The sequence below is a fragment of the Fukomys damarensis genome, unplaced genomic scaffold, assembly GCF_012274545.1.
Source record: "Fukomys damarensis isolate Sample0158 unplaced genomic scaffold, DMR_v1.0_HiC HiC_scaffold_19, whole genome shotgun sequence".
Lineage (NCBI taxonomy): Eukaryota > Metazoa > Chordata > Mammalia > Rodentia > Bathyergidae > Fukomys > Fukomys damarensis.
Window position 1 is genome coordinate 40,592,331 of NW_022900931.1, and position 26,234 is coordinate 40,618,564.

A 26,234-nucleotide genomic window follows, 5' to 3' on the forward strand; every position below is an offset into this window, starting at 1 on the left:
TTTTTTTTTTTTTTTTTTTTTTAAGTGCTCGATTCTGGGTTCAGACTCCAGTTTCAGTGAAAAATTTGGAAGGAAAGAAATTGCTCACAGTCTGGGAACAATCACATCTTCCATGGCTGCAGCCTCTTAATCTGCTGTGGGGAAAGAGTTGTTGCTGGCTCTGTGCAGTTTGGCTGCCTTTTATAAGAAAGTTCGCCTTTGGGTTTATTTTAAGTGGGAAAGGAGTCTGGGAATACACACTTGACAATAATCTGCAGGAGCTGCTTGAAGAAACTTGCTAACGGGCCCCCATCTATAGAAGGAACAGCCACCGTCGCTGAGTCACCTATAATGCTGCTGTCTGCCACAGTTTCTGTGCTGAAGAAGCAGCTCCTCAGATGCCGGGCTCTGAAGCAGGAGTGCTGGCCTCCACCACAGCCACCACTGGGAAGCCACCTGGGCTCCCACAAGCACCCTGCCCAGGTTCTCTAACTTGAGTTGACCCAGGCTGTGGAATTACGGGCTCTGTGTGGAACAAGACGAAGCTGAAATGTGCCAGTGAGGCTGAGCTGTCCCGGGGGCAAGAAGCACTGGGCTGGGTACCAGAAAACCAGAGCTCACGGCTCTGGGTTGTATGGTCTTTGAGGACTGTGGCTTTAGGAACTCAGGTCCTCCTCCTGACAGAGCGAAGGAAGAACAGAGAGGTGTGTCCTCCTCACCAGCTGCTGGACGGGTGCCTGTGACGATCATAGAAGAAAATCCAAAACCTTAAAGCAGATCTGACTCTAAAACAAGGCCTGCCACGAGGCATCCTAAGGCTAGACAGCCGGTAAAGACAGAGGATGTGGAATTTGGTGGAATTTGGTGGAATTTGGTGAGGCTGTGTTTGAAGGCAGAGTGCTCGTAACTTCCCCTCTTGTGCTGCAGAAAATCCCCACTGCTACATTTTAAAGCGCCCATTTGTCTGAGAGCTGAATTTATGGATTCATCCAGGAACAGTCCACATAATGCAGAAGAGCTGGGTCGGCATTGAGGTAAACTTGAATCTGGATACGTTGGGCCAGAACTCAGTTTTCCAGAAACCGACTGTAATTAAGACCGAGGCGTTGTCAACTACAGCGCAGCCATCCTCACTCGTAGTTCTGAGCGTTTAGTACATGCTGCACCTTCTCTTCTCAGCCAACACCCCCCACACGCTCTGCTTCCGGCCGGAATGTATCCAACTGGATTTGTATTCATCTGGGCTTTGTCAAAATATAAACTTCATGAACACAGGGGCTTCGTCTCATTCACCACTGTGTCTCTGATGCCTAGAACAGACCTGGCACCTAACGAGTCCCAATAAATATGTAATGAATGGCTGAATCAGCCTTGGCCAGTGTTCTAAGTCCCAGGCAATGCTTCTACCACCCTCAACAAGGAAGCCTACAGTTTTTTCCACAAGGGAAACCTCTTTGCTTGTATCTTTGATTCTTGATATTCTTATGTCTATAACACAGGGTTTCTATTGTTCACACCTCAGTTTTGTCTTGTTGTATTTACTGACGCATAGGATGGTGTTTGAGATTTCCTGAGTGTCTCTAAAGTATGCATAACGGGTGGCTAATAGGCTGTCTCTGAAAGATGAGTTCCTTCCTAAGTGTCTCAATATGCCTCAAAAATAGATAGTGAACTCTTGATTTCAAAGGTCATAAAGACTAAATGCTATATGATATCCAGGTTTGGATTGTGGGATAGAAAGAGGGTATCATTATAGAGGCTGGTGAAATCCAAATAAAGCCTAGAGTGGTGCTGTGTTAACTTCACAGTGTTCCTGAATACCAATGAATTGTGAATGCTAGGGCTAGGTGAATCTAGGGGAGTGGCAGACAACAATTTTATTTATTTGGCTTTGGTTTTGGACGGGTTTTTTTTTTTTTTTTTTGAGACAGGGTCTCTCTATGTAGTTCAGGTTGGCCTTGAACTCATGTGTAGCCCAGGTTGACTTCCAACTCATGGCAATCCTCCTGCCTCAGCCTCTTGAATGCTTGGATTACAGGCATGCACCACCATACCCAGTTCTAAACATGAGTTTTATGTGTTTTCAATATTCATCTGTAAATCTAAAGCTACTTCAAAATTAAAATAATCAAGATAATGAAACAGCTCTCTATACAAACTGCAAATATACAAGCTCACTGCCTCATCAAGTGAAAGAATGAAATAGAATACAAAAAGGAAGCTGTTACAAGAGCATTTAAAAAGAAGAAAAACAGCTCCTGGTGGGTATCAAGGAGGGGTTTCAGGAAGTGGGGTGCCACATAGCCTCTCAGTTTAGAACTTCTTATAGAGAAACAGAGCACGGGAATTGTTCAGTTGTTTAGTGGCCACCTATCACAGGCAGCGCTGTGAGTTTAAAACGACCAACTGGAACTCCGTTTCTCTAAACCAGTTATTCAGCATGCAGAGTTTAAAGGAAACAGATTTTAAAGAAGGAACAGTCATTCTGCTTCTTATGTCCCTGGAAACTCAGGAACTTAGTAAGGAAGGGCTTAGATTCCTTTAGTAGAGGGGTTGCATTCCATGTTGCCCGAGAAAGTCTTTTCTTGGCCAATCTCAGCCCACTGCTGATTCTTAATTTAATTCTTATCGGTGTGACTGATCACCCGTCTCTGTGTCAGGCCCCTTTTCAGCTAGCTGATTGCTAATAAGCTGACTAAGTAAAGGGTCTTTATGATACACTATACGTATGTACTAATCCCCCAAGATGAACATAATCATTATGTAACATAAACATGTACTAATAAAAAATTTTAACAAAGTCAGAATGCAGGCTGACAGGGCCCATTTTGGGAATTTAAAAGACAAGTGGACTATAACAAAATCCAAGAATTCCAGCACTGGGAGGGGCTTTAGGTATAATATAGAACATCTTCTTACATCATAGACTAGGGATCAAATCAAGAGGGTGACGTGACTGAAAAAAAAAATCATTGAATCACTACAATAAGTGCAAGTTCTATGGCCCTAAAATTTCTGTGGTGATTTGTAGTTAATAAAGTAGTCCTCATTTGTATATGCGTTTGCTCAATTATTTACTACTACATGCTTATCATCTATCACAAACTTCCAGGCTGCAGGAACACTAAGATTAGTAACACAGTCAGTGCCCTTGAGTTACTCATAATCCAATAGTATTGGGAAGCAAGCATTATTATCTGTTGCACACATGAGGAGATCATAACTCTACAGCCATAGGCACCCTAACCCCTCATTGCCAGTGAAGGGCAGGGCAGCAGTCTGATGCCATAGTACCACAGGTAGATATGAAGTGTGCAGGTTATGTTTTTCTTAGATAAAGCCACAGTGAGTGCTGAGCTGAAGAAAGATATCAAATCAGCATAAGAGTGACTTCTGAGGACCAGAAGCCTAAGATGGGGTTATAGGATCATGGCAGATCTAGGATTCTTGCCAACTTTACACCTGGATCACACACTTAAGTACTAGGGATCACTTGTCTGGAGGAGCTTGAGCTTTGGCTGTCCTTGTAAGGATGGCAAAATTCACTTCTCCTAGAAGGAGATTTGCTTCTGTCTGGGCACCTACCAGATACCATCTTCCCAATCAATAGGAGAGTTCTACAGAGTTGGAATTGCGTCCTCTGTGTGTGTGAGAGTTTCTGAAAGTTTATTGACTTTGGAGTCGGACAGAATAATTCTTAAAATGCAGCCTTTTTTCAGTCTTTTCCAAAGTCGTGCCAAGCCTCAAATCCTCAGTTTCTGCATCTACAAAAACAGTTCTCTAGAATTGTGAAAATGAAATGAGATATTTTACTACATGTGTCTCATTAAGGAAATTATCTGGGCTTACTAAAACCTGCATCTCTTTATATACAAAATGGTGTTGGTAGTGGGAAGCTGATTATCTGAGCCCATTTCATAGGATTATTTTGATGACTGAAATAATTAATGTATGAAATAATTAATGATAATAATAATTAATAATAATTGATAACTGAAATGATTAATGTATGTTTAATAGTGCCTGGCACATGTGAGTTCTGGGTAAAGTTATTTATCATTGAACATGAATGTTCTATAGAAATTGAGGCTCATGGAGATAAATACCCCACAGTTGATAAGTTACAAAGTGAAGTAGAAAACCAGGTTACTAGGCCACAGAGCTTCTAATGTGCACCAATTTTGCTTTGGGAGTACATATTTCAATTCTAAACTATAAATATTAAGTGTACATTATGAGTATATTAGGCATTTGGGCCGTTTCCAGGATTTAGCTATTACAAACTGTGTTGCTATAAACACGGATGCGATATACCAGTGTGGTATAATGCTTTTGGGAATACGGGTCAAATGGGACCTCTAATCCTAGTTGTTTTGTTTTGTTTTGTTTGGTACCGGGGATCAAACTCGGGTCCTTGTGCTTGTGAGGCAGACACCAAAACCACTGAGCTAAATCCCTGGCCCCATCCTAGTGTTTTGAGGACTCTCCACACTGACTTCCACAGTGGTTGCACCAGTCTGCACTCCCACCAACAACGGAGATGGGTTCCTTTCTCCCCACAACCCTGCCAGCATTTGTTACTGGTTGATTTCTTGGTAGCAGCCATTCTTTCTGGGGTGAGGTGGAATCTCAGTGCTGTTTTCATCTGCAACTCTTGAATGACCAGTGATGTTAAACATCTTTTCATATGTTTAGTTACTGCTTCTACTTCTTCATCTGAGAAATGTCTGTTCATTTCAGATGCCCATTTTTTAATGGGTCTTTAAATTTGGGGAGTTTGATTTTTTTAAAGTTCTTTATATATTCTAGATAGCAGTCCTTTGCCTGAGAAACAGTTGGTAAAAAAATGTTTCCCACATTGTAGGTTTTCTCTTCACTCTGTTGGTGGCTTCTCTTGCTATGAAGAAGCTTTTTAATAAGATGGGATTCCCGTGGTTGATTCTTTGTGCTAGTTCCCATGCCACTGAGGTTTTGTTCATAAAGTCTTTTCCTGTGCTGATGTCTTCAAGCTGAATTCACTTTCATGATGCAAATACATCTCATGAAATTATCTCCATCTTCTCAAAGGCCTTTGCTGTAGTCTCCACTTCCTCCTGTACTTTCCCAAGTGGGCGAAAGCTTTGTGTTTTGAAAAGTTTTCTACCTGTATTCTGTGGTAGGTCTTTCTATCTGGAGATGTGCTTGACAGCTTCGCATCCTAATAACTGGTAGACAGACAGCAGGCTTATGGCCAGCATGTGGAAAGCAATACTCTGCCCAGCTGCAGGCAGGAAGACAGCAGACGATACTCAGCTGAGTATTATGTACAAACTGTGCATGCTCCCACCACTGGGCCTGGAGGACAGCCCTTAGGTGTTGTGGTGTCTACCTTCAGAAGCTTGCACAGTGGTGCCATGAGACTGTTCTGTGAATGATGTGTTAGGTAGAAGATGTGACAGTGGCGTTGTTACAACATAAGGAAGCAAACCAGTATGTGTCGGGATTGTCAAGGAAGGAAGAATTCTTGGAGGGGAGGAGGCTTGGAATGGTAATTCAGTATTCTCTGATGTCTGTTTCCTGAGATTCCTCTCACTGCTGCCCCTGAGGCTTTTAACCCTGACCACTCCTAACGTGCCCCGAGGCTTCCAGAAAGTGGTGTTTGGAGAGTCGCTCATAGCTTCTCCTTTTCTTAAATTACATATTTGTGATCATGGTAACAATAAAGAGTGCTTCTGCCTTTTAATAGCACGTTCCAGGCACTGACGTACAGCATCTCTTTGTTCTTCACGTGATACTGCGGGCTAGGAATTATCGCGCTCATTTGGCAGAGATAGATGCACAAGTCACATGTCAGACAGGGCCAGATAGGTCTTGGAGTCGTTCATTGTTTTCAGCCTTAGTGGAGAAACGCGGGCATTTAAAAGCTCCTTTCCAAATCCTTGTCCCTCAGACAGGCTCATCTCTGCCCCTTACCACGTTGCTGCCTCTCTGTCCCCGCCCACTCTCCCCTTTCTCTGCTCCTGTGTTTGGTACCAGTCTCCTCCTTGTCTCCGATGCCAGTGTCGTCATAGGGACGGATTGTCAGAACCAGTCTTCTAGAAAGAATTCCAGATCAAGCAGAGCACCAAGCTGAGAGTACGTTCTAGTGAATATTTATTGAAAGACGTAACGACCACTCCAAAATTCTGTGGACCGTGTTGGAAACACCTCATAGCAGCTCAAAGAGTTATCCTAAGGAAAACAGAATTAATGAAAGTCAAAGCCTCATTCTAAAAGGGTGAAACTTGGTAAAACTGAAGCCCTGAGCCAGCTCTGTGGAATGGGGAGAGATTTTAGGAAGTGAAGAAGACTATGGCACGTGGTTCCCAAAAACTGGGAGTTCGCCACTGGCCTGGCTTACAAACAGAGCTCTCACAGCCCTTGAAACACTTCTGTGCCTGTAGCACCGGAAGGAAAAACACTGGCACAAACGGTCCATCCAGTCTATAAAATTTGAGAGCTACTGTCCAAGCTGGTACTGTCTGTTTATCCTGTTCTATGTCCAACTGAGCCCTGCTGCCAACTTTGTAAGGGTATATAGAAAGAGCTCAGACTTTCTGTAAGTTTGAATTGAGACCAGCAGGAACCAGGGGGAGTGATTAAAACATCACAGAGGAATTCATAGACACCAGATGCTCACACACCTTGTTCTGGCTCTTACATTTCCTTGTTAACAGCCCTGGATTTAATGAAGAATATAGACAAAAAGGAGAAATTCCACTAGACACTGACTTGAGAGAGAGAGAGAGAGAGAGAATGTAGATGCTATTTTTTGTTTTCTAAGAGCTCATGAATATAATGTTTGGCCTAAAATCATCTGAATTTGGAGCTCAGTTCTCACACTTACTATCTTGGCAAAGGGTTCTGTGGGTGTCGTTTCATGGAGTCCTCATGGTGGCTTAGGTGAGGCTTCTCAGGTGTGTGAAGCCCAGAGCTGGTACTAGAAACCCCGCTTGCTGGTTTCTGTAGTGTAGGCTCCTTGTTCGAAGCCTGCTGTTTCTGATTTACTATGGCAGATACAGAAGTCTTCTGTGCTGCCCAGGTGATGGCCCTGAGGTTAAACTTTTTCACAAAGGTCCTTTTCTCAGAGCAAGATGTAGCCAGGGGAAGAGCAAATGCCTCATGGTTTTCCCTCTACAGAGTCCCTAGTGTTAGGCAGAGCAGGACTAATACTGCTCTGGTGTATGAAACTGCAACTGAGTCACAGCCTCCCATGTCACGGTGGAAAAAGGAGAAAGTGAGAGCTCTGAAGCAGGATGCTGGACCCTCAAAGGAATGTCCCTGTGCAGCATCTGCTGGGGGCATGCTGCAAACCACCGGGAAAGCTGCAGGCTTGGCCCGTACTCTGATCTGCAGAGCCTTCCCGAGCAAAAAGCAGGTGCTGTGAAGTGAATCAGCACCTGCCTCAGACAAGCCTTTGGATGGCTCCCCATTTTTTAAAAATAGACTTGGAGTCACTTTAGCAATGCCAACCTTTCTAGCTCCCCAGCCCTGTCAGTGGCCCTGACATCTCTTCTCACCTGCCATCTCCTGTGTCTTCAATCCTGCAGCGAAGGCCTGTGTTTGGGGAAGCCTTGCTGTATAAGAGCTTCTAAAAAGGTGGCCAAGAGAGAGAGTCATGAAACAGAGAAGAAGAGGGATGTGCAAAGCTATCTTCATTTTATACCCTCACCCTCCAGTTCCTGAGGGAAAGGGAGGTGGAAGCAGAAAGATAGATCACTCACCCAGTTTCCACAGAACTGGCAGGAGGGAGTCTCAGGGCCTTTGATGGCCTTGAGCGATGGGCTCTTCCAAGTCAATTTAATGTTCCATTAAACATTTGCAGGACAAGTGTCAGGCATTATGAGGAAGACACAATGAAGATTAAATGACCTTCCCCTCAAAGACTAGAGTCTCTATTGGGGGTGAGAAGGCACAGAAGCACCTATCTTTGGGAGTGGATAGCTGAGACTTCCGACACAGTGAGCTTTGTCATGGGGAAACAGCGGCTCCAGAACCCATATGAATCCACTCGCGTTTTACAGATCTGAGACACAGAGCCACGGGCAGCTTCACAAAGGATACTCCCGCTTAACTGTGTCCAAGGACAATGGGAATCCTAAGAAATGTACAGTGGTGTCCTGGTTCACAAACTTAGTTCTTTCCAGGATTCTGGTTGAAAAAAATTAATTCCATGATTCCAGTTGCATACACTTGCAGTTCGATTGCAATCAGAATCATGCAACAAATTCTGCAACCAGAACCATGAAAAGAATTAAATTCACAGACCAACATATCACTGTATTAGGCATTAAGAGATCACTGTCCTAGGAATTTAGTGTACATTGTTTTACTTAGTCTCACAATAACTTGAACAAGGATGTACTATTATTTTGTCCACTTTATAGCTGAGAAGACCAAGGCCATTCAGTAGAGGGATGGGGCCCATCTTAGGTGACATTGGGGAGCAGTAGTCCCACTGTGTAGCCCCTGCTCTTACCCCTCTGCTACTCTACTCTCCTCACAGGGAATTTGCACCCTTACAAAGCTCCAGTTCTGTAAGCAAGGATTCCATACACCAGATTCCCAACAGGCTTGCAAAAAGGTGGAGGCCAACAGACTGAAGCAGGGGGCAGAGGCTAGTACTCAGTTATCTTCCATAGGATGTTCTTGGAGTCTGTAGGGTGCACATTATTTGAGATAGTGGGTGAACAAGCAATATGGGGTTGGCTGCCTGACAGTAGGGGGAAAATTCAAAAACATGGACTGCCTTCAAAACTGGTACTCTATGAGACAGGTTCTCTTATCTTTCTATGTTTGTTTTTACTTATGGAAACATCATGGGAATTCTGCTCCCTATGAGGTCTGAGTGAACAAGAGAAACCAAAACAGTGGTGCAATAGCTCTAGGGAAACCACAGCCCAGCTCAGTGCTGAAAGGAGGAAGCCAGTAGCTTAAGAGAGGAAGTCACAGCCAGTAACAGTGCTCTGCCCTTGCTTCCTTGGGACGTACAAGAGCTTTGCTTATGACTCTTAGAGCTCATAGTGAAGTGACTGCTCACCCACAGTGCTAGGAAGCAGAATGAACAATGCATATTCCAATGTACACACGTGCATGGATAAGTAGATGAATGATGAATGCAGAAGACAGATACATTCCAATTAGAGATGAGAAATATATTTCATATCTAGTTTTGCCAGTTCTACAAGTTCATTTCCAGGAAGAATAAAAAGAAATCCAGCTGCTGATAGTATTATTCTTTACATGTCAGCAGGTTTCTCTCAGTGATCATCACGGGGTACTTATTTTTACCTTATCAACTATATTTTGTGGAAACATCATTACCTGTGAACGTAAGCAACCACTGCCTGCTCGTCCCATTCTTTTTTTTTTTTTTTTTTTTTTTTTTTTTTTTTTTTTTGGTACTGTGGATCGAACTCGGGCCCTTGAGCTTGCGAGGCAGGTGGCGGAACAACTGAGCTAAATCCCTGGCCCTATTCCCACTCTTCAGAGAGAACAGATCAATGGCCCAGCTGAGTGGGAAATGCAAAGAAACAGAGGTAGCTAAAGGCCCATCTTGGAGAGGCTTGTGCTATAATTCGAGCTTGCTCTTCCAAGTTCGTGTTGGAAACTTAATCTCCAAGTTAGAATGTGGATGGGTGGCCCTTTGGGAGGTGATTAGGAGTCAGTGAGGTCACAAAGGCAGGGTCCCTGTGCTGGCATTAGAGGCTTTGTGAGAAGAGGAAGGGTGAACCAAACAATCACTCTGTCTTGCTCTGTGATGCCTCCCCCATGTTATAGAGCAAGAAGACACTTCCCAGATGCCAGCGCCATGCTCTTGGGTTTCTGAGCCTTGAGAACCATGGGCTAAATAAACCTGTTTTTTAATACATCACCCACTCTGGCATTCAGTTACAGCAGTGGGCAGCAAACTAAGGTATCTGGAAAACATTGCACTCTGCATATGGTGGGAACCCATTGGGTCCATGGTGTCCAAGTAGAAAACGGTATTCCCATCTCAGCAGAAGGTTGCAAAACTTATTATAGGATTTAGAGAATGGGAGACAGAAGTACTGGAGATGGAGAAAAGGAAGGAATGACTGTATCATGTGAAACCAACACTTACATAGAAAAGTGCTGTAAAGATAAAAGGGGCCAATTCCTGGACGAGCAGCAGCAGCACGGGGAGAACGAAGATGAGAATTCTTTCTGTACAGTGGACCAGGGCCGGGATTCTACTGTATTTGAGGATTTAAGATGAAGTTCTAGCAAGAAAGGGACCCTGGATGGAGTAGCCTGCTGCTACTCAGTGAGGAACACCCCGTGTCCCAGGGCCTTTTGCAGGTGTTGGGGATGGAGTTCTCAGAGCTGTGGAGCTTATGGCCTGACAGGTGGTAGAAAGGTTCCCGAGTAAGCAGTGATAACCTGGGGTTTCCCAGTGCATTGCTCTGGGAAAATCACTGCACCCATCTTGATTTTGTGGGTTCTATAGGGAGAGAATAAAAAGTTTGTCTGAAATTCACCCATTCATAATATTTATCTTTCTTTTCATTTTAAATTCAAATAAAAATAATTTATATTGCTCTATTTTAAATGGCATGGATAATATGGAATCCTGTATTTGCGATACCCATAGCCACCTAGGCATTCTTCCATCTAACTACAGTGGTAGATCAGGAACAGTGCCCCCAAACCTCCTTCTGTTGAAACATTCTGCCTCCCTCTTCTGAATTTTCATGGTGTTTGTCATTTCTTCAAGCACGGCAAGGTCCGTCCTTGGTACATTAAAGTGCAAAGCATTGTCAGGAATCTAGGTCAGGTAAGAGCATGACTGCGGCCGGCAGGGTCTGCTACCCACCCATGTCTCAGGCCCCCGGGGGCTGTCCTCTTCCCCACAGGTACCAGACGTGCTCCAACAATGGACTGGTGGCGGGCTTCCAGAGCCAGTACTTCGAGTCGGTGCTGGATCGCGAATGGCAATTCTACTGCTGTCGCTACAGCAAGCGGTGCCCGTATTCCTGCTGGTGAGTCTGAGTTCCAGATCCAAGCCCAGTAATCCCCGTGCTAGAGTTAGCTAAGTATGGTTAACTTGCTCGGGCTGAACTCGAACTTAGGATCCTCCTGGCTTGGCCTCCCAGGGTGCAGAGGTTACAGGCATGTGCCACTGCGACCAGTTTGGGCTGCCACGTCTTGAGCTCAGCCACGGAATCCTGTCCTGATGCCTTTTCCCTCTATCATGGCAACTTCTCATCACAACCAAGGCTACAGGGCCTGTTTGGGACCTTATCTTCTGGCACTATCATGGGTGAGAGTTTAGGAAACAGTTACACACAGAGAGAAAGACGCTTCTCTTTCTGGATCAAGCTGCTGTCACAGCCTGTACTATGCAGTTCCTTTCTTCCCTCTCCCTGGCTGCTACCGACCTCCTCCTGACCCAGCCTTCTAGCTGACTTGGAAAGTCTGTATTTATCCTGATAACTCATAACACAACTTGTCCCAAGTCCTTTGGTCGGCAAACAAGCCATGCATCTCTGCCTTGAACAAAGTGATCCGAAAGGGTCAACCTTTGAGGCTTGGCTCACCCAAGTGGTTCATCTCTGCAGCTAGACAGCGTCCCTGCAGATGCCCAGGAGGCCCACACTGCCTCCGGGAAGGACGACTCCAAAAGCTTAGCGCCGTTCTTTCCAAAGTCCAGGCAGATAGTAAACTCAGAGCTCAAAGCCCACTGAGATCTGTAGTTGCAGGAAGGAGCAGGGGCTCCTCCAGCTCCCGAAAAGGGCTTTCAGGGGCTCCACTGCCGGAGGTGAACAGCCAGGCTGGGTGACACAATTATGACAGAACCTGGATCAAAGTCCCCACTCCATGGGGGGCAGGTGGAAGAAGGTTGATCCATACGGGCAGAAAAACATGAGTTCCAGTCTGCACTGGCTGCCGCTCACAAGCTCCTTCTCCCCCACCCTTCCTCCAGAATCTACTGTAGCCAGGCTGTCTCTAGGAAGCCCTTTATGCCTCCAAACCCTCATCCACCACTGAAAATGAGAGCTATGCTTTCTGAATTTTACAATATCTGATAGACCATGGGCTCTGTCTTCGGGGAGGTGGGGAGTGTACTCAGCATGTGTGTGCAGAGTTTACTGAGGATGACAGAAGTCCCCCGGCTCCCTAAAGTGGTCCATGGACACACTGTTAAGAATCCCTGTGGCTCATGCTGAAGCCCTCAGGACTGCAAGCTCCTTGGGGTTGCTGCAAGTCCTTGAAATGTCTCCACTCCAGAGCTGCCTTAGCAAAGGGCCACGCAGTGGAGGTTGCAAAGCTGAGAAGGCAGGAGATGAGACTGCCTGCTGTGCCTGAAGGACATTTCCTCTTGCTCCCCTTCCCATTTGCATCCAGAAGGGCACTTCCTGCAATGAAACCAGCCTCCCTTCATTGCAGGCCTTCAATGCCGGTGAAAATGTGAGTAAATGAACAGGCAAAAACTAATACTCATGGTGTTCTTGTGTGTGCCACACTATTGAGACTCATCAGTGAAACAAGAGCACATCAGGGGTGGGGCACATGAGTGGCCCAGAGGCATGCATTCTGGAGGAGAAGGAAGGGAGAACAAGAGAGAAGGCAGCCCTGGGGGCCACAGCAGAGAGGGCGGAGGGTCAGCAGGTGCAGGTGTGTGAGGGCCTGTGCCTGGCCCTGGTCCAGCCCCTGGGAACAGCACTTGTACCACATTTGTGCTCTTGTCTATGTCTCCCCTCGCCCCGCCACCTAGACTGCAAGCACTTTGAGGTGGGGGCACTGATCTTTCTGTCTCTAATGCCTAAGATGGTGCATGAAATATAGTGTCTGTCTAATGACATTGAGTGAATGTGCACACAAATTATTCTGGAAGGCAGGCAGAATGCAGTGAAGTAGCCCAAGAAATATAGTTTTCAATATTTTTTTAATTCTTCCACCTACCTCTGCCCTATAATATCAGCCCTACTCAAGAAGAGATCTTTGTTTTAATGTGTGCAGAGCCCTTTCAATAATGTTAGGCACACAGCAGAACACTCACTAACATTTGTTAAATGATTAATGACTTCAGTCTCTCCACTAGTTTGATTTTGAGAATTAAATGAGATATATGCTTGGCACTGCCACTGATTATGATGAAACAGAGCTGGCCCATCCTAAAACAATGTATTAATCTCCTTTCCCATTGCTGGGGAAAAATGCCTGACACCCACAGCCTAAAGGAGAAGTGGCTTATTTTTAGCTCACAGTTTCAGAGGATTCAGTCCATGGTCAGATGGATCCAAGGCAGGAACCTCATGGCAGAAGGGCGTAGTGGCACCAAGTGCTCACTTCACAGTGGCCAGGAAGCAGGACACAGGAAAAATGCTAGAGAAGAAGGGACCAGGGGACAGATGTAGTCCTCAAGGTCACACCCTGACCCATTCAGAGTCTGTAGCCAGTCCAGTTGACAGTCAAAATTAAGCTTCACAAACAGAGTGCCTTCCACCTTCCCAGTTGAGAAAGAGACCAACCTCTTAACCAGATAACAAGCTTTTCAAAAGCAGACTGTGCCCAGGATCAGGTTAGAGGCCAGAAGGCCATGTAGGGAGCAGAACTTGTGACTGGAGTTGGATACACAGGGGAACAAGTGTGTTACCTTGGACACTCTGTTGAGGCACATACTCTTCTTTCCCTTGCAGAAGAGGAAGGAGCTGGGGCAGCCACATCCCTCCTCACTAGAGCCCGATGTCTCTGTGAAGATGAAAGAGTCTGCCAAGCAGAATGACAGTGGAGAGTGGGTTTGGGCCTGAGGCTATGGGTGATCAGCTGAGCAAGAATTTGAGGCTCACTGATTTTAAGAAAACTGTCAAACAGCAGAGGAAGGAAGTGAATGGAGTTAAGGGTAGCACCTAAATCTGCAATTCCTCCTACATTCAGCAGATCTCTGTGATCTCTGTTAAGGCAGCATTTTGTTTGAAGCTTGTCCTGTTTATCTAGATGCTGAGAATTGAAATGGACAGGGCTTTATGTCTCAAATTCCACTGCTGTTCTAGCGATGCTCCAGATTCAGTGGTCACCAGGAACTGGTGCTCTCCCTCTCACATAATTTAGAAAGAACTTCTCAAGTTTCCCTTAGATGCAGCTTATGAATTGAGATGCTAAGAATTTCATGAGTGTGCAGATAGAATGTAGGAACAAAGTCCCACAGTTAACAGTTGACAGATAGAGAGGAACAAGTAATATTTCCGCAAGTCTTGGACTGCAGTGATCTTCCCACCCTCACTCCCAGCCTCGAACCCCTTCTCTTCCCTCACTAAACCCCATGCCCAGACACACTGTTGTTGATCAGAACCATAGGACAGAGTGGAGAACTGCTCAGAAAGGCATGCAACTTAACTGTGAAGTGAATCCCACTAACTTTCGCTTCAACTTGGTTGGTTCTACTTTTGACAGCTCCATATTAGAACATTTTAGTGGCATCTTTAAATTGCCTGAGTCATAATGTTACATTATGTCTTTCTGAATTTAGTGAAGCCTCCCGGGCATAAATTAGGTCTTCTTCCTTCAGTATTTGTACATATTGCCCGCTATAAAGTAGACCCTTAATAAATCTGCAAACATCTGCATGTTACAAGCCCCTAGGAACAGCAACAATGGTGAAGCTTGCTTTTGCTATGATGATGCTCTGTAGATGATAAAGATGCCTTTCTTCTGTGTTATTTTATTAAAGCCCTTCAGACTGAAGTGAGAACTCTTTTTCCAACACCTTTCTGGATCGAAGGTGCTGATTTTATTATGCTCGTCATTGAAACTCTTCCTTACATCTCTTTAACTGTCTTCAATTACCTCCTGGGGAACTGGCACTCCTGGGTAGGGGCTGCCCTTCCTCTTCCATTTTGAAAGATATTCTGCAGCACTGTTTGGAGCTAATTTGAAACATTACCACTCTGCGCTGGGGAAAGAAAGAAACAAATCATCAAGCATCTCCCAAGTGAGTGCAGGATTTATTTGTTTGGTGGGAACCAAGGAGCTGCTGCATGTCAGTGTGTGTAGCTCCCTGGTGGCTACCATAGCCTCGCTTCACTCTGGCAAGAAAGTGAATTCCTGAGAGATGTGGACATGCCGTCCCCACTGGGTTGGATGCACATGTACATTTTACACATATTTATTTATACAGGAAAAATTCAAATCCTTAGTCTAGTGGTCTGCAAACCACAAACACATGTCGGCAGAGGAGCCACAACTCTTCAGAGACAAACTACTTGTCCCTCTCCAAGCTTAAACCATGAGCACCAGTCTGTCTCCCAGCCAGTGGAGGCTGTGTGTTCCCGGGAATGGAGAACTTTCAATAGAGCAACTCTGTCTTCTCCGAAATGACATTTCTTCCAATTCCTGGTCACTCAGTAGGTTCATTGGATAAGGTATTCCGTCAGACAAAATCATGCATCAGCTGAGATGACCTTTACATTTTCATTCACCTCGTGGATTCTATGGCCCTGTCTTTGCATCCACCACTGCCTACCTCTCTTCTCTGTGAGCCCAAATCCTAAACCAGAGAGTGGTTGTTATTAATTCCTTGATAGCCTGAATTAACAACGACAAAATCCAGTAAGCAGGACATTTGTCTCCCCTGTTGCATTGCAATCTTTCATTCCTGTCCTTATTGCTCAGATCTGAATGCAAGATGGGGTGGGTATTTGCCAGGCCACTCTATGCATGTATGAGGGACAAACATTGTGCAAGGGGGTTGATCACGAACGCACTGGATTTACTAAAGAAAATCCTCAATAATTTGCCTGCCAGAAAGGCCTATGGCATTTTTAGCTAAATATAGAACATATCAACATATCAAATCACACACATTGAGTTTCTCTTCTATGCCTTCTTCAGCACTAGATCAGAAAGGAGTGGGATGATATATAGTAGTGATTCCTCAAAGCTCACAATATTGGTCATTTCCATGAGAAAATGCAGGTGTTTTCTCCCCAGTTTTACAGTAAAGAGCCTGTGATGTGTGCTTTTCCGGTTTCCTCTACAGAGTGGGATAAGATCGAGCAGGTGACTTGCTAACTTGGGGACATCAGACAAGGTCACAGTTCTTCACATGCATGTTAACAGGAGCAAATGTGCCAACGTGGAGCCTCTAGGACCCTTCAAATGACCCAGGTGTCCTAACTGGCAGCGGTGACAGGCAGACCTCAGAGCTATAATGGTTGACTTTGGGTCCAAGCACTCCATAATCAGTAAGGTTTGGTGCAGATGGGTTTCCACACAATCTTACATCAAGGAATAAATTGAAACCCAGCTCTCACCTATACTTCTGACAATTAGTAAAATGGGCCACCTTATGGAAATGCACTGTAGTTGTGTAGCTCTTTCCAAAATGGGTGTGGCAGTATGTATCTACCTCAGCTGCTTGACAAATCCTATTCCTATGGCACAGGAGCCCTGGCATTAGCTGGCAACAGCTCAGTCTGCGATCTTGCATTGGTCAGCACATACTCATTGAGTGGAGTTGGATCTACTGACAATGTCAGTGCTTAATGACTCTTGGGTGAGAGAGTCCTACATCAATCTTAAAACGTCTCTTCAGTAGAACTGGCTTTCTTCCACTCGTATGTGAGACAGTGTTTTTCTCTCTCTCCTTCAACCTCATTTGACATGAGAAGCTATACACATGGTCCCATGTGATCACACTGTCCCTCACTTGTAGCTTTGGAAAAACTGTTTCTTGCTTTGCCTGGAGACAAGAGGAAAGCACTGGGGAGTAAGAAATTGTACCTCAGTAGACTTTCATCCAAAAGTGACTGGGGCATGAACACACATACACACACACACACACACACACTCATGCACACACACAGGTATTTATTTGTTTGTTTGTTTGTTTATTTATTGGTACCAGGGATCAAACTCAGGACTTTGCGCTTGTGAGGCAGGCAGCAGAACCACTGAGCTAAATCCCCAGCTCACACACAGTTTTTAAAAGAGGGTAAGAATGGTTCCCTGTAGAAGTGCTTTAAACATAGATTTATTTCAGTAAGGTGAGTAAAGATGCCTTCCTGAGCTATCTGCCCCCTCATCTCGCCAAGCCGAAGACTTTGATCGTTTTAAGAGGGCTAGAGGAGTGTGGCAGTGCTCAGGATGAAGTGGCTATTGCCTAAAGTGACCGAACATTTCACAAGGAAGCTGGAACCACACCAAATTCACTCCCCCTGCCACAGCTAACAGGACCCTGGCCAATCTGCTTCCTTGTAGCCTCATTTAATTTCCGGACAAATCCCTATTCCCTATCTCAGTGTCTAGCTGTGAAAGATTAATTTTTTTTCTCACAGGAGATATGACTGGAATATTGTTTTAATTAAAGCTGTGTGTGTGTGTGTGTTTGTGTGTGTGTGTGTGTGTGTGTGTGTGTGTGAGACATCATCAATAGCTAAATGGAGACACATCTATCTGGTTCAAAAATGCAGAATCTTGAGCCATACCGAGACAAAATTTCTTGTTATATAGGGTGTTTGAGAGTCACTTTCTACCATTGGGTGGGGCCATTTCTCCCTTTGTATTTTTAGTTTCACAAAGTAGCAGTGATTTCCATTGATATCTAACTTTCTTCACCATCCCTCTCACCCCAGAGCTCTGTAAGATAGTATCAATTCCCTCTCATGATTTTAGCATAAAAATAAAACACTGACAATTAAAAATCAAACAAAAGCAAGGCTTACTGGGATGGAGGTAGAAATGTACTTGTGAGAATCAACCCACTTTTTCCAGTACATTCTAGATATCCGCCCTCAAAGAGACTTCCCAGTAAAACTGTCAGACTGGGCTGGAGGCCCGAGTCTATTCCCTTCCAAAAGTGAAGTAATAGAGAATCTTTGTTAAGGAAATTACTGGATAACTATTTTCCCACTTAAAACTTCTTGCTATTTATTTAAAAATGCAAACTGTCTGTTCCTATTTTATCCAAATGTATTTAGCCATCCGAGTAATCTGAGGACAGATCAGAGTGCAAACACTCAAAAAATAAAAACCTAGTATGACTATTTGTAAGTTGTTTTGGCAATTTGATTTGGCCTAATGCACGATTGCCAAACACAGATAATACCTTAGCAGAAATTAAAATTTTTGTAATTAACTTTCATACATTATATCCAAACAGTGCTTCCAAAGTTCTGGAAAATATTTTATGTTCCCTGAAATAAAAACACCCACTCCAACAATCCCCTCTTCTTTGGATAAACTTAGTACAGTCCTTATCATGGCTCACAAACCAGTGGGGTCCACTGAAGCCCAATTAGGTGCACTTGGGAGCCAGTTAACTCTGACTCCTTTTTCATCAGAAGCGAGAAGTCCTGCTTCTGGTCTCCTCAGAAACACAGAATAGATTTCTGAGTTGGCAGAAATTCATTTTCCTTCATGAATATAACAAGCAATTATACAGTTATATGGCCTCGCTGGGTTGGGCCTTAGCATCTGATAGCTCACACTTGCATCTTAAGAAAAAGACGAATCAGAGAATAAGGATAATTGAGCAATGTGGAAAAAAGAATCACTACACGCCAAGAGAGTGAGGCTTCAGGTTCACGCTGACCCCCAGTGATCCGGGCCAACACGGACCTTGCAGTGCCCAGGCACTGAGAGCTTCCTAGTGCTCCTGCCAGCTTATACATCAGTCCCTTCAGGATCTCATGTGAGCCTTGACACTTGAGAAACAGATCATCTGCCTCTGTGGGAGAAGATCTTTCTATCGTCCATGTACAATGATCTGGCAAATACAGATCAAATTAGATTACTGATACTGAACAACTAGCTGTTCCCTGAGTTTATCTTTAGGGGTCCAGATAAACTTTGGAAAGCACCATTTCATGTAGAAAGGGCTATTTTGGTCCCAAAGATCCTTAGGAGCAAAGCCCTCATGAGAACCAGGGAATTCTAGACCTATTCTACCATAGAACATGCAAAATGTGATTGAAATACATGGCGAATGTTTACATTTAATAGATTTATTACAGTAAAAGACACATTGCCACTAATGCCCTTCAAAATACTCCCAAATACACCTATCCCGTTGCTCTTGCCACTTTCTGTTGCAGTTCTGGAAGCCCTCGTTAGCGATTGTCTTAAATTGTGCTCTCACGGTTGCCACGACGTCCTGAATCCATTCGCGGTATTCCACTTTCACAGTCACTTTGAATTTGGGAAAGAACTCAAAAGTGGCGGAGCGCTAGGTCTGGTGAATGAGGTGGATAAGGACAGACTGTGAGGCTTTTACGATCCTGCCTTTCCGTGTCCTGGCGCTTGGCAGCAGCATTTACCATATTTTTGGTCACATTTCATTAAGGACATTCAAGAAAAGAGGACTTCCGGCACTGCTTGAGAAAATGACAATGATGGGATGAGCGTGTTTGGAGCAAGGGGGACGATTTTGAGGGGAATTACTAGAAATGTTTTTGCCATAATAAATATTGTTAATTTAAATGGTCACTGTAATATTTTGATCATACCCTACAATATGCCTTCGCACACAGAAATGAGGAAGAAGGAGAAGGAGGAGGGGGGAGGGAAATATATTTTTAAAATTTAACACCTGATGTACACAATTATATCATGCATTTTTATTAGTCCCAATTACAGACTTATAGGTGGCGTTCAGTCTCCTACAGATCAGGAAACAGACCAACTCTCTTAAAGCCATTTACTTATTCAGCAAATATTTACTCTGTACTAGGAACTGTTTTAGCTGTCAGAAAAACAACTGTGGACAAGGAAAATCTTCACCTATGTGGAGATTACATTTTAGTTAAACGCTTCTGAATGTTTCTTTGGTTATGACTCGTGATAAAAAATAAACTGTCCCACAACTTATACATCACACAAATGCACACATATACATTTGAAACAAAAATTTTACACTCACAAATGAACATATCTTTACTGATACAATGCATTCTCTAATAGTCTGTTCTATTTTATTCCTTCTTTCTTAAAGTTGGTCATAACCAATTCAGTTGATTTTGTGATCTAATTATGAGCCACGCTCCAGAGTTTGGACACACTGTCCCAGCTGACTTGAACAGAATGGAACTAATATTGATATTATTCAGTATTGTTTCAACACCTGGGGAATCACTGCTGTCTTTGTCGGTGTATAGTATAATACCCAGAAAAAGGCAGGTAAAAAGTATCAGAAGAGCAGTCTTTTTGCACCTTGGAATGGTTGGTTGGAGGCCATCTAACCTCAATTTGGATCTCCCAAGGTATCCAAACTTCATCTTTCCTTCATGTATGTTTTCTGTTCGCTCTCAGTGTTGATAATGTTTTGTTTTCTTTTGTTTTGTTTTGAAATCATTTTCCCTCTAATCCCTTGTTCTCCCCATGCAGGATGACAAGGGAGTATCCAGGCCACTATGGGGAGGAAATAGACATGATTTCCTACAACCATGATTACTACATCCGGGGAGCCGCCACCACTTTCTCGGGAGTGGAAAGGTGAGAATAATGGCCCTTCCCTGTGGCCACGGGTGAGAGCAGTTGGGGACTAACTCCATGCCAGGACCATGTGTGCAGGATTTTTCCTATGGTAGTTTCTTAATCAAGGATTAACTGAGGGTGTGGCTGTTCATCAGGAAGCAATGAGAAGTGAGTCATCCTCGGGAGCTCAGCAAAGAGCGGTGCGATGAAGAAGGAGTCCTGCGTGTCCCAGAGAAGAGTCCTAAACTCGATGTCCCTGGATGTTCGAAGTCTCCCCCACACTCAGGCTCAGAGGGGACTTTAGTCACCAGGCATGAAAGCAGAGCACAAAAATGATTAGAGAAGTCTCCGTGGCCAGCCAGGACCCTTTCTAATCCTGGACCTCTGTGTGTCTCACATTTTAGGTTGTAGGAAGAGAGAGAAAAAGGGAAGAGATGAGAAGGAACACGAGAACTGCTGTCTGGGTCAGTTTGGGTGGCTCTTACACAAAACCTTAGGCTGGGACATTCACAAACAAATATAAATTTAACTCTCTCTTAAAAGAGCAATTTGAATGCCTGGCCATAAAACCTTGTTTATCTTTGCTTCTTGGTGTATAGATAACCTAAAACCTGGCTGCAATAATGAAAGTCATTTGGTAAATGCACACAAAGCAGGAGTTTGCTGAACATCTAAAGCTACGCCCTCTGTTGACACTTGCCTGAGCAAATGCCAGTAAATAGCTGATCACCCAGGCCCTTGGAAGGCCTGTGCTGGGATCTCTGTTCCCCGTCCCTAAAACAAACACTCTGGAGCAGCAGTAGGAATAATGCAGCCTCCTCAGCCTGTGAGGGGAGAGGGCATCACCCTGCTGCCTTTCAGAAGCTGAGCTGAGGTCTTGGCAGGTCTGGTGTGAGGTGAAAGTGAGTTGGAGAAAAGCTTAGAAGATCAAAAAGGGAACAAGATAATTCTGAAGTTAAAGTAAAGGACCCCACTGTGCTTTGGAAATATTTTCATGATTAAATACAGAAAAACCTCTCTGTTTTTGCCCTTTAGTGGGACTGTGGGAAGGACATGAGAGCCATGTCCTGTGGAGTTATGGGCACATAGCTGGGGAGATAGAGCAGCCCCTCCTATCAAAGGCCCAGATTTGAGTCCAAGAGACTTGGACTCCACCATCATCACCTATTTCTTAGACCCCTTACACCAACCAAGTCACTGAACCCGTTTCTTTATGGGAATAATGGATCACTGTGAAGATGTCAAGAAAGCACGTTGAGCATCTAGCACAACGCCAGAAATATTGAAGTGCTTGTTACGTAATAGCTACAGCTGTGACTCTTTTGTTCAATGCTATTAGGCTGCAGGAGTGCCAGGCCTAACTGATTTTATTAAATGCTTAAGTGAAAAACATGGCTTTGTCCTTAGCAAAGAACATTCCTTGACACCTACCCAAACCATGTTTTTCAAAACTGGGCAATCCTCTGTTTTCTAAGACCCACCCCCACCACTCCAGCAAATAAGCAACTCCAGTTTTGATAGGCCAGAATGGCTGCCATTCTTTTTCTCACTTTAGAAGGTTCTAGAGTTGCTCCCCTTTCCTTTTTTCCTCTGTGATGGTCCTCTCTGAAAGGAAATCCATCCTGCCTGCAGCCCAGCACAGGTGAGTACTCAGTGAAAGAAAGAATCCGTGAGAGGATGGACTGGCAACTTTGGAAATTCTTTGGTTCCAAGCCGTTAGCCTAGAGCTCCTTGAGGTACTGTGGGGAACAGCCATGAAATGCAACCGCCGGCAACCACCAGGAGCCTCCCCATGGCCAGTAACCTAGCTGGTCCCCTTCAAGGGGTGTCTTGTCTTCAATGACCTGATGGTTCACTGGAGACTTCAAAAAGAAAGCTTCTAAGCAAAGTTGAGGTTCTGTATCCCTTCAGATCTGAGATCCTGCAAATGTGCTTCCTTGCACCTCGCCCAGCTCTGATTTTTCCTGCAGCAGGTATCTGTTCTCACTGACATTAAGCTCTTGACTCTCCCAACAGGGATCGCCAGTGGAAGTTCATAATGTGCCGGATGACTGATTTCGACTGTGAATTTGCAAGTGTTTAATTTGCCAGCTACTAAAGCAGGGTGAAAGGAAAGAGGCCAGGAATCCCGAGGGTGTCACATATGTTAACATCAGTTGGACTCCTATAGCTGTCTGTACTGCTCTCTTTTTTTCTCTCTGACCTGGGAGCTGCAGTGCCAGCTTCCTGGGCCTTCCTGACTAGTGTCACATTTACAGTTAAATCCAGAATTAAACCATGCTTTTCACTTTCAACACCCTCCATAGCAACTGTCCTACGTGACTGGTGACGGCCTCCTTGCACACCACATGCACATACAGCACACAAGCTTCCAGCCCAGCTCCTAGAGCACTTACCACAGCCTTGCGACTGCTGCTACTACAAAATGAGCTTCAAGTTCAGCATGGTAAACTTAGAGGGAGGGAGGGAGGGAGGGGCACAGCTTAAGCAGGGGTATAGTGGAGGCTCTCTACAGCTAAGTCTGACCGACTGACACCCAGGGTCCTCACTAAGAGCATCCCTCAGCCTCAAGGTACAGGCATCCACCTTCCCTCTGCACGGGACACATGCATGCTGCCAAGTCCAAGGGCAGAGCTCTGTGCTCCGGAAGTGAAGGACTGGCAGGTGAAATAGGGAGGTGGAAAGGTTCGAGGGCAGAGCTGGAAGACTGAGGGCTGGGAGAACGTCCTCAAATCAAAGATGAGTGTTAGCAAACCCGGTGATGAAAATGGCTGTGGGGCCAGTGGTACCCGTGGGAACCGGTCCCCAGTAAGGTAGAAGTAGTGAAAAGAGAAATGTCAGAGAACGGGGCTCAGATTGGAACCCTGGGGAGGTGAGAGTGGCCAGGTGACTTTCAAAAATTAAAAGTGAGGTTTGAGTCATCAGCAGCTAGAGGCTTGCCCAGGAGGCCTGGGGAGGCTGGCACGTGCCCGGTAGCCACGGGGCGCCACTGGAAACCTGCCTGGACTCATCCAGGTTTTGCGGGTGGGAAAGGCTGCCCCGAGGATCCACCTCCGTCTGTGTGAGCTTGGGGATGTCCTCTGCAGAGGTGGTCCTAGCTTGCTTCCTCCTGTGATGCTTCTGACCCCAGCCATTTATATTCTCTCCTTCATAAAAAAATAAAAATAAGAACATTTACTATGTTGCAAGTATCAAGAGTCTCTCTCTTTTGTTTTTTCTTTTTTTTTGCTTTCTGTTCTAAAAATACATCTTAGCATTGTGATTTTTGCCAAAATACCAGGAATGACAATAACAGGGTGTGGTTGGGAGATCAAATAGTTAAAACAAATTTCGAAGTCCTTTCTTTACTTAAGATTGGACAAACGATAGATCCACATCTCTCTGCCTTTGAGTCCAGCCCCGTTTTCCCTCAGTATCCTCGTCACACACGCAACTTTAACCACAGGAAGTCCCCGTTTCCTTTGCCTACACAGTTTGCCTTTCATCTTCTGATCTCAGTTGCCCTTCCCTCATCCTCTCTCCCAGGGAGCCCAAGGAAAAAGCCAGCTGGACAGAACCCCAGGGATGCACTTTGCTATACACTTCGGTGGTCAGGATGGTGAACCTCAGCCAATGGTGACAACATTTCGCACTGCCAGATCCCAGCATCACGATGGCAAGATGCAGCTAAGGATGTCTTTCTTTGTCTTCACTCCGAAACATTTTTTCCTCTTATAGTTTTGCTTTATTTCCTCCATTTCCTTGTTTCTGCCTTTCTGGAAATTTCAGTTGATAAGAAGAGGTTTCCTGGTGTTATTTATCACAAAGGGAGCCATTAATATTTTAGCGGTTGCAGCACTGGTTCAGGATAACAACTCGGAAGTGGCCTCAGTAGGGTGTGCCGAGAGCAGGTGGGAGAGAGACAAGCAGTTGCTGATTAGTTGGCCCGGTAGCCATGATGGAAACAAAAGGCCGGGGGCGGTGAGGGAGGATGGCGTGGAGAGGCCACATTTGGAGGAGCTGTCAGGAGTCTGCAGGAGAACACAAGTCAAGAAAAAAACAGTGGTAAGGCAGCCCAATAAAAGCATCCTTTCCCAGAGGGAGTAAATGAAGTTTTTACAAAGAGGAAAACTATTCTTTGTACACAGGTCAAGGACAATGACAGGAAAGACATTAAGAGCTTGGTTTGAATCTGAATAATTTATACTTTATATTATATGTCAGAGAGCAAGAACTAAGTATCAGAGTTGGGACTAAATTTCAGATCTGACTGCATGTTCTCCTCTATTCTCATGTCCCCAGTCTTTCTGCTCACTTTTGTTAGTTTTGGTTACGTCATCTCTCATTTCTAGGCCTGCTGTCTAAAAAGCCCAGGCAATCATGTGTTCATATCAAGGTGATCAGGTGGGTGTTTTTGCAATTCCAGAGTTCTGTGAATTCCGTTGTCTGCTCTGAATTGTAAATTAAGGGATTTGTTGAGGCATTTTTTTTCTTCCAGAGGAAAAAGGTTAGCACTATAGATTAAGACTTAGGTTCCACTCCCAGATCTGCCAGAAAATAACTGTGGAATGTTAGACAAACCCTGAAAGCCACCATTTCCTCATCTGCCCAGTATAGGGAGGAACCCTTTTCCCAATGATGTCCCAAGATGGTGCCCACATAAAATGGGAAATGCGAGTCTCATGTCTCAGGCCTGCAGTCCACTGAGGTGGGAAAATAGTGAAGATGAGCGCAGGAAATCCCATCTTAGTTTCTCTTCTCAGACATAGTACCTGACACCTGCAACTTAAAGGATGACAGGTTTATTTTGGTCCCCACTTTCAGTCCATTAGTGGACTGGCTCCAAGATGGGGAGTCTGGCGGAAGGGTCTGGGGAGGAAAGCTGTTCACATCATGGCATCCAAGAAGAGAGAGAAGGGAGGAACTGGGCAGTGAGAGAGACCCTTCCAATGACCTGCCTCTTCTGATCAGAGCTTATCTCCTAACAGCAAGTCAGCCCTGATCACCCAATAACTCAGTCACCTTCCAAACGCATGGGGTGTTAAGGGCCATTTGGATCTAAATCACAACATCGCCCAAGGGAGCTGAGGCTGTGTGTGGTCCCAAAGAACAGGACAGATTTCTCGTGTGGTGAAAACGTCACGGCTCAGAACCCAGAACACCTGAGCATGAGTTCTGGCTCTGTTGTTGCCCAGCCTCATGATGGACCTTGGGAAAGTTTTTTGATTCCATTTCCTTGTGTATAGATATAATAACATCTGCATCATAGAGTTGCTATAAAAATTAAATGAGAGTATATACTGTCCTAAATATAATAAGTATGTGATATATGTAGTAAAAGAAGGGGAGATAGATACACATGATATGTATATCACATAAATCTTAGATATCGTAAATATCTCATATATCTCATAAATATATCATAGTTATAGCATATATTTCAAATATATCTCACATATATCATAGATAGCTCATATGTCTCATAGATATGTCATAGATATATATAGATATCTCATATATGTCTCATAAATATGTCATAAATATCTCATAGCTATCTCATTTATATCATAGATATCTCATAGATATCTCTATAACTCATATTTATGTCTCATAGATATCTCACAGATATCTCATATATCTCATAGATATATCACATAGATATCACAAAATCTCTCATCTATCTCCATCTCTCATATATCTCATATATATCTCACACACATAGCTCATATATATAAATATACATATATCACATCTATCTCATATATATCTCTATATCATATATATCTCCCATCTATCACACTAACATCATATATTTCACATAT

At 44.4% G+C, this 26,234-nt stretch overlaps 1 protein-coding gene across 1 annotated transcript in view; it reads left to right on the forward strand.

The window, feature by feature from the left end:
• Positions 1-23,606, forward strand: part of Dpt (dermatopontin) — a 27,184-nt gene extending 3,578 nt beyond the window's left edge. The window contains exons 2-4 of the mRNA XM_010633972.2: positions 10,875-11,000; positions 20,344-20,451; positions 22,450-23,606. Of these exons, the coding sequence (XP_010632274.1) occupies positions 10,875-11,000; positions 20,344-20,451; positions 22,450-22,516 (301 nt within the window). The 3' untranslated portion in view covers positions 22,517-23,606. The remainder of the gene's footprint in view (positions 1-10,874; positions 11,001-20,343; positions 20,452-22,449) is intronic.
• The last annotated feature ends 2,628 nt before the right edge of the window (positions 23,607-26,234 follow it).